At 42.3% G+C, this 11,881-nt stretch overlaps 5 protein-coding genes and 1 non-coding gene across 6 annotated transcripts; 2 read left to right on the forward strand and 4 right to left on the reverse strand.

Moving 5' to 3' along the window:
• Window positions 1-376: 376 nt before the first annotated feature.
• Window positions 377-3,749, forward strand: ATC70_009528 (uncharacterized protein; the record flags this gene model as incomplete). The annotated part of the gene is made up of 6 exons (XM_064828760.1): window positions 377-743; window positions 812-1,084; window positions 1,163-1,855; window positions 1,939-2,450; window positions 2,531-2,823; window positions 2,897-3,749. 6 exons carry the CDS (start codon window positions 377-379, stop codon window positions 3,747-3,749), a joined length of 2,991 nt encoding a protein of 996 aa, XP_064685962.1.
• Window positions 3,750-4,383: 634 nt separating this feature from the next.
• HGT20_18 (Bifunctional purine biosynthesis protein PurH) lies at window positions 4,384-4,854 on the reverse strand (the record flags this gene model as incomplete). The annotated part of the gene is made up of 1 exon (XM_064828761.1): window positions 4,384-4,854. The coding sequence occupies one exon, from the start codon at window positions 4,852-4,854 to the stop codon at window positions 4,384-4,386; it is 471 nt and encodes a 156-aa protein (XP_064685963.1).
• Window positions 4,855-5,276: 422 nt separating this feature from the next.
• On the reverse strand, window positions 5,277-6,194 carry KGD1_1 (2-oxoglutarate dehydrogenase E1 component; the record flags this gene model as incomplete). Its single annotated transcript, XM_064828762.1, has 1 exon — window positions 5,277-6,194. One exon carries the CDS (start codon window positions 6,192-6,194, stop codon window positions 5,277-5,279), a length of 918 nt encoding a protein of 305 aa, XP_064685964.1.
• A 227-nt stretch (window positions 6,195-6,421) lies between these two features.
• ATC70_009531 lies at window positions 6,422-6,504 on the forward strand. The gene has a single exon. It is a non-coding gene; the product is annotated as a tRNA-Tyr (tRNA).
• A 448-nt stretch (window positions 6,505-6,952) lies between these two features.
• Window positions 6,953-8,144, reverse strand: PCK1_3 (Protein kinase C-like 1; the record flags this gene model as incomplete). Its single annotated transcript, XM_064828763.1, has 4 exons — window positions 6,953-7,650; window positions 7,718-7,771; window positions 7,827-7,937; window positions 7,997-8,144. The coding sequence occupies 4 exons, from the start codon at window positions 8,142-8,144 to the stop codon at window positions 6,953-6,955; spliced, it is 1,011 nt and encodes a 336-aa protein (XP_064685965.1).
• Window positions 8,145-8,281: 137 nt separating this feature from the next.
• Window positions 8,282-10,686, reverse strand: ATC70_009533 (HTH APSES-type domain-containing protein; the record flags this gene model as incomplete). Its single annotated transcript, XM_064828764.1, has 6 exons — window positions 8,282-8,846; window positions 8,901-9,447; window positions 9,510-9,728; window positions 9,786-10,125; window positions 10,183-10,568; window positions 10,620-10,686. 6 exons carry the CDS (start codon window positions 10,684-10,686, stop codon window positions 8,282-8,284), a joined length of 2,124 nt encoding a protein of 707 aa, XP_064685966.1.
• Between the last annotated feature and the right edge of the window lie 1,195 nt (window positions 10,687-11,881).

Here is an 11,881-nt window from a genome sequence, read left to right on the forward strand (position 1 = left end):
GTATATCTCGTTGCGCACACACCACCACGTTGTTGAACGTCATTCGGTTCACAGGCTTCATGCAAGTAATGCTGACCTCATTGTACGCCCATAGTATAAGCATATGTGCACAGTGAATACCACTCGATTTGACATGATGTTGAAAGTGAAATGACGTAGAAGTAGCCTGAGGCGACATATCACATCATAGGAAACACGTTCCTTACTTGATCTTGGACTTTGAGTTACCAAACGTTATATGCAAGACTACGTATCACTTGCTTGTAAACGATGATAAACGCATTTGTTGGCGAGCGCAAATAAAACTTGAATTAGTATATAAAGCTGCCACTTGAAATTTGTTTTTACTTGCCTATTTTTCTTGGTTTCTCCAAACATGTCATTCTCAATCCGTATATCACGAGAAACAGAGCCATCCTTCTGTACAAATTGCTATACCAGCTTTGACAGTGCCCGTGCTCTACGCAACCATCGCCGAAACTGTCGTGCTCCCATTTTGAATGAAGATCAAGATGTTGAAATGGAAGAGCAACCTCCAATGGAAACAACGCTGATACAGCCACAATCTCCCCCCAGTGCGCTAGTCACAGCCAATTCAGATCATGCAAACCAGCTGCATGATGATGATGCCATGAGTGATATTGAAGAAATGATTCCTGCTGCTGACGATGCTGATTACGACTACGCAGGCTTTGAACAGACGCCGGGTGCTGCTGATCTGCTGCCTATTGTCGATAATAATGGTAAGGAATTGCAGCGCTAAAGTAGATGTATATACTCACAATAGCGGATTCCACACATGCGATAACAGGAGACAATCCAGAAGAACCAGGGCTTGAATTTGATTTGCTAAATGTCAAATACAAGACAGTTGGAGTAGTCGACCCAGATGCAGAAGATCAGGCTTGCTTCTACGATTGCAGATCCCTCGAAGACATCAACCAAAATACATATACAACCACAGAACTGGTTTCGATTGAGCTGTATGATATCGTCAATGATTTTGCTATACCACGGGATGCATACAGAAAGTTGGTCAGGTTGATGAACACTGTTTTGAGAGATACAGAAAAAATTAGTCGAGGTAATTCGCATTGCAATGACATGTCATTTATACAATAACTCACCAGCTTCCGATCCTCCCCCTCCCATGAACTGATAGAAAGCAATCCGGAGATTATGCATGGCCCTCGTGTGCAAAGCATGCTTCAGCGCCAATCATCGTTGACATCCCATGAATATGATGTGTGTATCAATGGCTGTAAGCTGTACGCATTGGAAGTAGATGACGAGGAGACAATTTGTGATATTTGTTCCCATGAAAGATACGATGCACGGGGAGATCGTCGAGCCCTGTCAACAATGAAAGTCATGTCAATTGGAGACATCGTATCACGATTAGTTGCGAATCCAATAACGAGAGAGGAGCTTCGGTACCGACATGCCTACGACAACAGAGACCTTGAAGAAAATCCATCCGATGTTATCATTGCTGACGTATTTGACGGCGCCACGTACAAGTCCATCAAGAATACGCATTTCACAAATGACCTGGATATCGCAGTTGCGATCATGAATGATGGCTTTGTAGTTGAAAAGAGAGGTGATCGGCTATTCACAATTATTCATCTGATGGTGTTCAATTACGATCCACACAAGCGTTACAAGGAGGAGTACACGCACGAGCTTTGTATCTTTCCAGGAAAAAAGAAGCCCAAATCATTTGACTCGTTCATTTCCATCATCTTGGCAGAGCTCCAGTGGCTTTCTACGTATGGAATGGTAGTCGAAACAAATGATGCTGGGCCAATTCGTTTGAAGGTTCATCCTCTAATTTGTGGTGGTGATACTCCAGGTAATTATCCTGATTGATAAAGCAACTAATCAGCATCCACAATGGCTAACATGAAATTGATTTACCTACCTGCTTTATTCTAGCCGTGTTTGACTGGAGCAAGTGTGCTCATCATGCATCTGAGTATGGCTGTCGTTGGTGTCTTTCGCGTGGTATGCACCCTGATAATCGCAGCCATGGGATGTACTTTCCAAATGCTGGAAGCATGCGTACGAATGAAGATTACGAGAGGGCTGAGTCCAACCTTGGATTCAACGGTGTTAGCCTTTTCAATCAGCTATCGTCATGCATTGCACCCCAATGCTTTGGATTCGAAGAAATGCATACATTAGCACGAGGTGTTGGTTCAGAACTCTTCGAGATGCTCACTGTCGACCTGTCTCCGAACAACACAAAGTTCTTCTACACATATCCAGATGGTGAATTGGAGCGAGAAAATTATCCATTTTTCATTCCAAAGCAACGGCTGTTCGAGATTGGCAAAGCAATTGAGGACACAAGATCATATATACCAGTTGCATTTGATGGAAGCTTTTTGAATCTGGTGGAGAAGCTACGAGGCACCCGCAGTGTTGACTATCTTGATAATTTGCTGGTAAGATCAGTTCCACTGTAATCTGCAAACGTACACATGTAAGGCGTGAATTAGGATCTGATTATTCTGATTTGAAATAGACCATCATACCTACTCTCTTTGTCCCAGAATTAGCCAGTCCACAGGCTAGGAAAGCAATCATGAAGCTGGTTAGAGGCGTCTGTCTTGCATTGCAATGGGAGTTCACTGAGTCTAGGTTGGCAGAGATTGATGAATGCATTGACTTCTTCATTGACTACTGCAAAGCTCAGAGAGATGCCATGTGCTTGTCACTTTCGGTCTTCCGTCCCGTAATGCATCAGCTTACACATGTAGTGTGGATGATAAGAGAAATGGGGCCAATTGTAGCCTACTCCTCACGAAGTCAAGAACGGTTAGTCATCTATACATGCTATGTTTATCACACACATCCAGTTACTTACATAACAACATCATCCATTTTACAGAAGCATTGGAAAGTTTGGTGATTTGATAACTGGCAAGTCAAGGACAGGCAAGCAATCTTCCAACTTGATTGAAATTGTTGCAATCAGAAACCAGCTGAAAAGGATCTTCGACTCAAATGAGTTCCTCCAAGGCATTCGACCGCAGCCATATGCATCCATCACATACCTCAATCATCCAGAATCTCTAACAAGCTCACAGTTGTGGGAACCTGATCAAGAAGAGACAAATTTGGATCATCATTTTGGCTTCGATGGTACTGATCGTGCTGAACTCCATGGTGTTCCAATTGCAAGATTCAAGCGTGCTTTGTCGAAATACTATTGCAGGATATTCTCTCTTCAAAGGCTGAACAGTCCATTGTCAATGACGATCAAGGTTGCCCATCGTGCTCTAATCGGTTCTACTGTCATAGGATCAGAAATATACAGAGAGAAGATGCATGAGTTTCGTAGAAGCAACCATCTGGTCATGTTTAGGTCAACTCACCTCAATCGACTTAATCACCCTGTTTCCTGTTGGTTTGTTTCGCGAGTGATATTCTTTTTCCAACATGTCTATGATGGGTCGACCTACTTTTTGGCTTTCGTTGAAACCATGAAAAATCATGGTGTTGCTTCTCACGACAGGTCTGTCCCTTTTGTTCGTATGAATGAGCCTGTCGAACAACAAATTGCAAGAAGGGTGCCGAGAGTGATTGATCCCAAGTATGCTGTCATTTCTATTGACGATGTTGAGATGCAAGTGGGATTGGTGAAATCTTTGGATAACGACTTGCACTTTAGCGTCATTGCAAACTACCATGCGTTTGAACAAGATATGTCGATCGATGCTGGCGATATTCGCAACCTTTAACGAGGATTGAAATCGCAACATACAGATTTTTTTTTTTGCTTTCGCGTAAAACTACCCACTTGAGGCTACGAAATAAAAGATAATACATTTGTCAATACAATACATAGCTACATTCATTAATCATACTTGTATACCTCTTACAGCTTTGTTGTCCATGAAGGCATGCGCAAAATAATTATAAAAAAAAATAATAAAAGAAAAGGATCCGCATCACTGACCATCAAAGCATTTTGAGAAAAGCATAATTAACCCAGCAAGGTTAACGTCCAACGAAGAAAAAACGAGTTTGCTCGGATTCGAACTGGCGACCTTCAGTTTGTTAGTCAGGAATATTACCACTTTGACATAGCGACTCAAAGTAACCAGAAACTTGGGTCACGTGATTTTTTCTCCTGATTTGTTTCAAATTGAGCAAGTTTGGAGGCTTCTAACTTCGTAGATAATGATGCTACGAATTGGCGTTCGGTACGAAAAATAAACAAAAGAACTCAAAAAGTCTGACCATACCATTTAAAAGCGCATATCTGATAACTATCTTCACAGTGTAAAGCCAAATGTTCTGATATGGGAACATCGAGGTGCTCACGAGAACATCGATGTTCCCAAAAGAGCGCATCGATGTTCTGTGAGAACATCAGTTGGGCCGTAGTGCCAGAGGAGCAACAGAAGATCGAAAGGATTCACGGAGTAGGCCCAAAGGCCTCTCTTTCGTCAATTTCGAGAGCTTCCATTGCCGCCGAGGAGCCAGAACAGAATCACCAGGAGCCACAGTGTCATCGAGAGGTGGCACATACCCGAAAGTAAGTGACATCAATCGATGGTCAGAACCAAGAGACAGATCAGACTCAACCACCAGTTGAGGGTTCACCAAAGCAACATCACCAATATTTGTCAGAAACAAATCGATAATACTACTCAATTCTTGCTGCTGCCGAAAAGAAGAGTAAGTCTTGACACCAAAAGCCAAAGACGCATTAAGCACAGATAAGCAATGTTCGTCAAACCAAGGTTTGAGAGCATTACCACGAGCATTGGAGATAGCATCACCAGTCAGAGGACCCAACCAAGCATTGAAATCACCGCAGAGAATAGTATCCCTAGTCATAGGTAATGAGCTGAGGGCCGAGAGCACCTTATCAGAGGATAAGGGTGGAGGAAAGTAAACACAATGAACCGTTAGGGTGCCAACCTTGAGAGACAGAGTGTGCGGATTGTATGAAGGGAGTTGGAAGACCGTAAAGGGGCAAGAAGGAGAGACAAAAGCAGTGATACCACCAGAACCACGGTTGAAAGCACCAGGTACTTTTGAACCATACAAGTGGTATTGAGACCAGTCAATCGGATAGGAACCAGAAGTGAGCCAAGTTTCAGTGACAAACAGAACATGAGTATCAACAATATGAGAAATAACATCATGAACTGTTGTTTGACGAAGACCATTCGCATTCCAAAGAGAGAGAGAGACAAAAACCGGGGGGACAGACACATTATTCAAATTACCAGACCATGATTCATTGTTAAGAGACATTAGATCTCCATTTCAGAATCAGTAGAAGTATCACGGCGACGCTTGAACAAGAAAGCAGCCTTTTTAGGGTCCTTTTCCTTTAGTCGGTCCATAGCACCAGCAACAGCCTCGTCCAGTTCGGCTTGACCTATCCATCCAAGATCCAGGAACCAACGGCCAACACTACTCACATTAAGTGGGCGGATGTGGGACAGAGCATCTACGCTGCGAGCATTGACCATCTCAGCAATGAGATCCATTCGATCGTGTTCAGAGTAGGCATCGTATTGTGGGTCGGCAATATTAGCAGGATTCAACGGGTCAAAATCCTCCAATATTTCCGATTCACTTGCACGGAGCAGAGCCAAGAATTCAGCAACATATTGGGTATGCAAGAGAATACCAATAGCTTCGGAGGCAGGGAAGTTGATGTCGAGGATACGAGACGTATCCACCCCAATGGCCTTGAGAGTGCGTCGAATTTCAGAGCGTAAGATCTTGCCAGATCTACCAATATATACATATTGGTATCCTTGGGGACCCTTAGCAGCAGACGTTTTGAAGAGACGACCAGCAGCCAACTTTCTCTTAGTAGCTTTAGTTGGATCAGGGCGATGTGCAGCCTTCTTAGCTATAGCAGAATAGCTAATAGTACCAGAATCAGTGGTGGCAGTAGCAGAGGTGGTGGATCCAGATGCCCCCTTGATGGGGGTGCTTGTAACAGAATCCTGTGACGTGGCTTGCAATTTTTCAATGACCAGATCCTTGTCGTGTAAAATTTTTTTCAAGGCTTGGTTTTCCTTTTCCAAAGCATCGAGACGAGCCAAAATACCATCATGTTGATTAACACGTTCAGAAAGAGAGGCAAGTTGTTGCTGTAACTGTTGCATGATAACAGTAACCTGATTCATATCAGTTGGGTGCTGAAACTCGGGCATATTGCTGATTATTTTTTTAGAAATTGTTGAAGATCCAAAAAAATATGAAGGAGATGTTCAATAAACTTGAAACTATAACACAATAGACAGAGACTAAAGGCAAGTATACTGGTATAGTTTTGGAGTTGATTGAATTGCTGATTGTTGGGAAAATAGCGTTTTTCGTGATTCTAAGGAGACTTTTTACGGAGAGGGTGGCAAAAAGTGATGAAAAACGGAAAGAGATCCCGGCTTTAGCTCAGTTGGTAGAGCGGAAGACTGTAGTGAAACTGTCATCTTTAGGTCACCTGTTCGAATCAGGTAAGCCGGACATCTTTTTTACATTTTACAGCAAATGTAGTGTATGTAGCCTATTGCTTTTGACTGTATTAACAGCTGTAGCATCTTACAAAGCTGCTATGGGGTAAGGAGCAATGATCATGTCTACAAAGTTGAGCCGAATCGAAGTTGGCAATGTTCTATAGCACTTTATACTATTTGCCTTCCATATGTTTAGCAAAGGGTATCTTGTGATATAACAATATTGATCCGAAGGTACCATTTGCAAGGCAATGGTCGCTAATCAAAAGTCTCCTGATGCTCCTGCAAGGAAAAGAACGTATGACATTGCTTAAACTTTTCTTCTAGCGTCCATAACCATTCGTAAAGCACCTCCAAGTTGAAATGTTACCAAAAAAAATTCTGGATGAGAGTTTAATGCAGCTGTTGATATGACTTTATTTATAAAATGGATCGATTGTACTAATGTCTAAAATATTCTAATGACGATGAGCAGGAGTGAGCTGAACATCACCCTCACCACTGTTTAAAAGTGCCTTGACTTTTTCCGTATACATTCTCAAACCATCACCCATAACAGTAATCTTGATCTGAACATCCTTGGTATTTTCCAGAGTATCTTCATTTTCAACGGGTGTGAGTGTCCATCGACCAAAAGCATGGTTCACAATAGACAATTGACCATCATCCAAACGAACAAAACCTTTGATACGGTAGATATCTTCCTTGGGCATGGACTTGAGGAATGTCTCAAATTGTTCGAGCGTCAACTTGTTGTCATTGACAGATTGGAGGATCTGGATCAAATCGACCTCGTTTTCTTGGTGCTTAGGATCAAATACAGATTCTTCCAAATGCTTCTCCCTTCCATAGCCCACCTTGAAGAGTTGAGTGTCTAAACCAAACACAAGATCAGGAGAGACGCCCTTTTTGTCGCATTTGACCTTGGGTGTATCGGTATTCAAAACGTTGATGTGATCAATGACATTGTCTAGTTGACGTTCATCGACCAATTCATGCTTGTTGAGTAAAATGACATCGGTATATTGAGCTTGCAACTTGGCTGTATAGCTAGTGTCCTCATAACCAGTAAAGTTCTCGCAATCGACTACTGTAATGATGGAATCCAAAACAAAACCTTCGCTCTCCATTTCACGAATTTGCCAGGCAATGGGAGCTAAAAAATTTTCAACTGGTATTAGAACAGCTGATATGATCATCTCGTCATGGATTGCACGTCTTACCAGGAAAAGCTGAACCGCTAGTCTCGACAATAATTCTATCAGGGTTGTACTGGTCTATGGGCAATGATATTAGTAATCAAACATACATCTACTTAAAATGAGCATTCACCTCTTAGTTCTTGAAGCGCCAACTTCATTTGACCAACAAGTACACAGCACATGCAGCCATTGACCATCTCTTGCACACCCACATTGGTCTCCTTTGCCAATTGACTATCAACTGTGGCAGTAAATGTCAGCATATGTTGGTATGAAAACCAGTTACCAGACCATTCTTACCTGCAATATCACCAAATTCATTCTTCAATAAGCACACTTTGTAGTCTTTGGGAACACGCTGTAATAAGCTCAAGATTTGTGTAGTTTTACCACTGCCCAGAAAACCAGTAAAGACAGTGATAGGGAGAGGTTTGATAGCAGTAGGCATTGTAGTTTGAAAATCACGAGTGTAAAGAAAAGAAAGAGTGCAAATGAGATTTCATGTTTCAAGATAAAATCAACTACAGGTTTCACAAATCCAAATAGAGACAGTACTAATCTTTGGTTATCAGAACGGATCTTTTATTAATGATGTCTTTGTTTCTTCTCCTCAAGAGACATCTTGTTCAATGTCATGATATCGCCCTCTCTTAGTAACTCTTCCTCTCTTGAGGCCCCATCTCCCTTTTTGCGCAAGGCGGGAAACTCCTTTCGTGGTATGAGAATTTGATGTTCTTCTTCCTCTTCCTCTTCCTCGACGTCACCGTTAAAGTAGCCATTTACCAAGTTTCTAATGCGAGGGCTTGCAGGAGCAGACAATGGCTTTGGGATCTTCTTGACGACAGCGTCTAGGTCTAATTGATCATCATCGTCAACAAATGACTCTGGGTACACGCGGCGCAATGCCAATTGACGTGCTTTAATGTATTCTAAACCCATGCGCTTCCAGTCTAGCAGATCTGATAATCTCTCGGTACGATTACGTTGATTGATACGCTGACGTCTTGTCTTTTGGCAGAATCTAAACATTTGCTCGCACAGTTGCTGGATGGACTCTTCGACAGATTTGAGTCTTCGATCGACAATGTAAATACCATAGTCCTCGCAGTTTTCAATGTTTTCATCCATAAAGCACCCAAAACCAGATAAGCTAGAGCCAAGTTAGTCATTGTACAAGTACGTATCATCTCATAGACACACTTACTTTGTTGTAATAGACGGCACACCCATCACTGTGCACTCAGCAGGTGTATATCCCCAAGGCTCATAATAAGATGGAAAGACACCCAAGTGGCAACCACGCACGAAATCTTCATAGTCGAGGCCCAGCAATGGATTGTTAGCATTTAGGAATTCAGGGTGGAAAATAGTCTTTACGCGGTCATCCGATTTGTTGTATAGCTGAAGGCGTCTCAATTGATTGATGATAGGGTCGATGCCATCATCCACCATGTTATGCGTGACAATAGGTGGTAGGCTGTGATTCTTCAGCGCAAATACTCGACGTTTCAAGAGCACCCTATCCTCACTATGCAGGAATTCCGCAGGATCCAGCTCTTCGCCTTTGAGAGCACTTTCAAATATACGCTTACCAATACGATCCTGAATCTCGTTGACAGTTTCACGAAGCTGCTTGGTGACAGCCTGGCCCTTGAGAGCTTCCACGTTGAATGAGCGAGTTGCAGCAGGCATGACGAGGAACACCACAACAGTTGTGTTTGATTTGGCTGCTTTCAAACGATCATTCAAACCTTAAATGGGTTGTTTCATGTCAATATGATGCGTGCTCATAACGAATAGCACATGTACTTACGTCCAAGTGCCTCTACAAACATATCCACGCCCTTGTTACGGAACTCGTAGCGACCAGCAGTAAAGAGATAGACAGTGTTGTCCAGATCAAAATCATAATGACCATAGAAATGACCTCTGACAAAATCATTGATCTTTTCCTTATTCAGGGCATGCTTATTTTGAAACTCGTGGACAGCTTGGAATTTTACTACGTTTAAACCGTTTGGCAAGACGCCATCTATCTCATATGTTGAGTCAGACGTCCATAAGACCATATTTCCAATCATCGCTTTACCTGGCTTTCGCTTCAGCAAATGCTCGCTCTCATAAGCAGTGATATGACTGACAGTCGTAAAAACATCGGAACAATGGGCTGCGCCTCGCTCAATACAGTAACGATGATAGATACCACGCTTACCGGCCTCGTGATCAACATCAAAGTCTCGGAGGTTGTTGTAGAAATCAACCGAGCCAGCACACAAGTAACGACCCAGAAGAGTAGCATGTGTTGTGAAGATGGTAGTGATGTCAATCTTGCGCTTCTTGATGAGAGGAATGGCAACACCAGCCAACCATTCGTGAAAATGAGCAATAATAGCTGGACTTGGTTCAGATTCGGTTGATTGTGCACTGTACTACTCCAAATCAGCGTGAATAACTTGATGTGTGTCTTTGACTAGGTGCCATTTTACCTTGCTTGCTACTTCGCCAAGGAACCAGGTAACCATGTATCCAAATAGAATAGCCTCATTGGTCTCTTGATCGCTTGGAGGACTAGGGATGCCTGCCACTCGCCAGAGATCTCCTTTCCATTCATCCAGCTTATGGGTCACACTACCTGTATCAAACAAGAGCACATAGGGAGCACCTTCGACTAGCCATCGACCAAAGAGATACTTTACACCCTGAGCGGACATGGCCTCTAATGTTTCCCGTATAATCCCAGAGGGTGGCTCGAGAGCCTCCACTTCCATAGGAGCCGTCTTGTAAGACAAGGGGCCGATCAGGCAATATCTATCTCCAAATTCTCGAACTGTAACAGGTACTTTTGTCTTGATGACAGTGTAGATGCCGCCCACTAACAGAATATAAACAATGGGCACAATAAGCGTATCTCAGTGCCATTTACCTTTGTTTGCAACTTCCCAGGCAATCTCGAATAAGAGCGGGTTGTAGACGTCTCTGTGTTCAGGCATTGTGTGTGAAATAGTGTTGCTGATTTAAGAGAAAAAGCAAGAAACAGAAAGGAAGAAGGAGCTATTTTATAGACGTCAGGATACCTCAATAAGATGCTACTTTTCCCAACAAAGTATTCATCACAGATTGATTGGGGTTTAATACACTTTTACTATTTGGTGGTTGCCGTGTAACCATTCTCACGTATAAAAATATCTAGTTCTTCTTTTGTTTACTACTACCATTTGCACATTGATGGAAAACAAAACAAACATAGTGCACCATGGAAGAACAATGCTCTTGATTCAATGCAGTGCTACCAGAAGACAGCGCTCCAAGCGATTACAGGAGGGCTTAACTAGTGCCAACATCTAATTGATCGAACAAAGTGTAAATGTATTCCTGGAGCATGACACAAATCAAGATCCCAAAACCGAAAAGATACGCACTCTTACAATGAATAACAGTTAGAAATTGCTAATGTATTACCATCCGCTCTCATCAGTTCATTCCATGTGTTTGTTTGTCTCGTAAATTGTGGCTATAACGCAACGGGAAAACTTCCCACAGGAAGTGTCGTTCATCAGAACAAGGCTTGAGCGTTTGCAATTTGATTAACCAATAACATTTTGTTGATCTATCTGTTGAGTCGTTTTCGTCCCTTGATACACAGCCCATTATGTAATTTTTTGATCCGACAAAAATGGCTGCATTAGCAGTTAATTATAGTTTGGTGGGCCATCTCTTTCTTTATCTCGGGAAGATCTATAAGGCTTTTTTAAACTCGGTCCTTCAGATTAGGTATGTGATGGTGTACCAGCAGAAATGAGAAATCAAAAGTTTGTACACGGCAATCTAGAACCACCGATTTTGCTTGCATATTGAACGCACTGACAGCAAATGGCGCTATAAACTACTCTAGAGATTGTCTTTGTTATTATACTGGCCACTACTTCTGTAGTATGATCCGTGGCAATGCTAGCTTCATTGACTCAACAGGAATAGGCGATTGCATCCTTTGCGAATGTTATTCAAATGCTAGAACTGGATGTAATTCCGGGCCAAAGCACACCATGTAATTCTTGAAATAAACATGCTTGCATTTGCGAATGGCAGGTAAGCACAAATGTCTGCCATCATTATGAAATAATCGTGTATTAAAGTAGGTTCATGTTTATTTGCATTTCATAAAGTATTCTACAAATAGATGTGCGT

The sequence above is a fragment of the Mucor velutinosus genome (assembly GCF_035048745.1).
Source record: "Mucor velutinosus strain NIH1002 chromosome Unknown tig00001563, whole genome shotgun sequence".
NCBI classification, from domain to species: domain Eukaryota; kingdom Fungi; phylum Mucoromycota; class Mucoromycetes; order Mucorales; family Mucoraceae; genus Mucor; species Mucor velutinosus.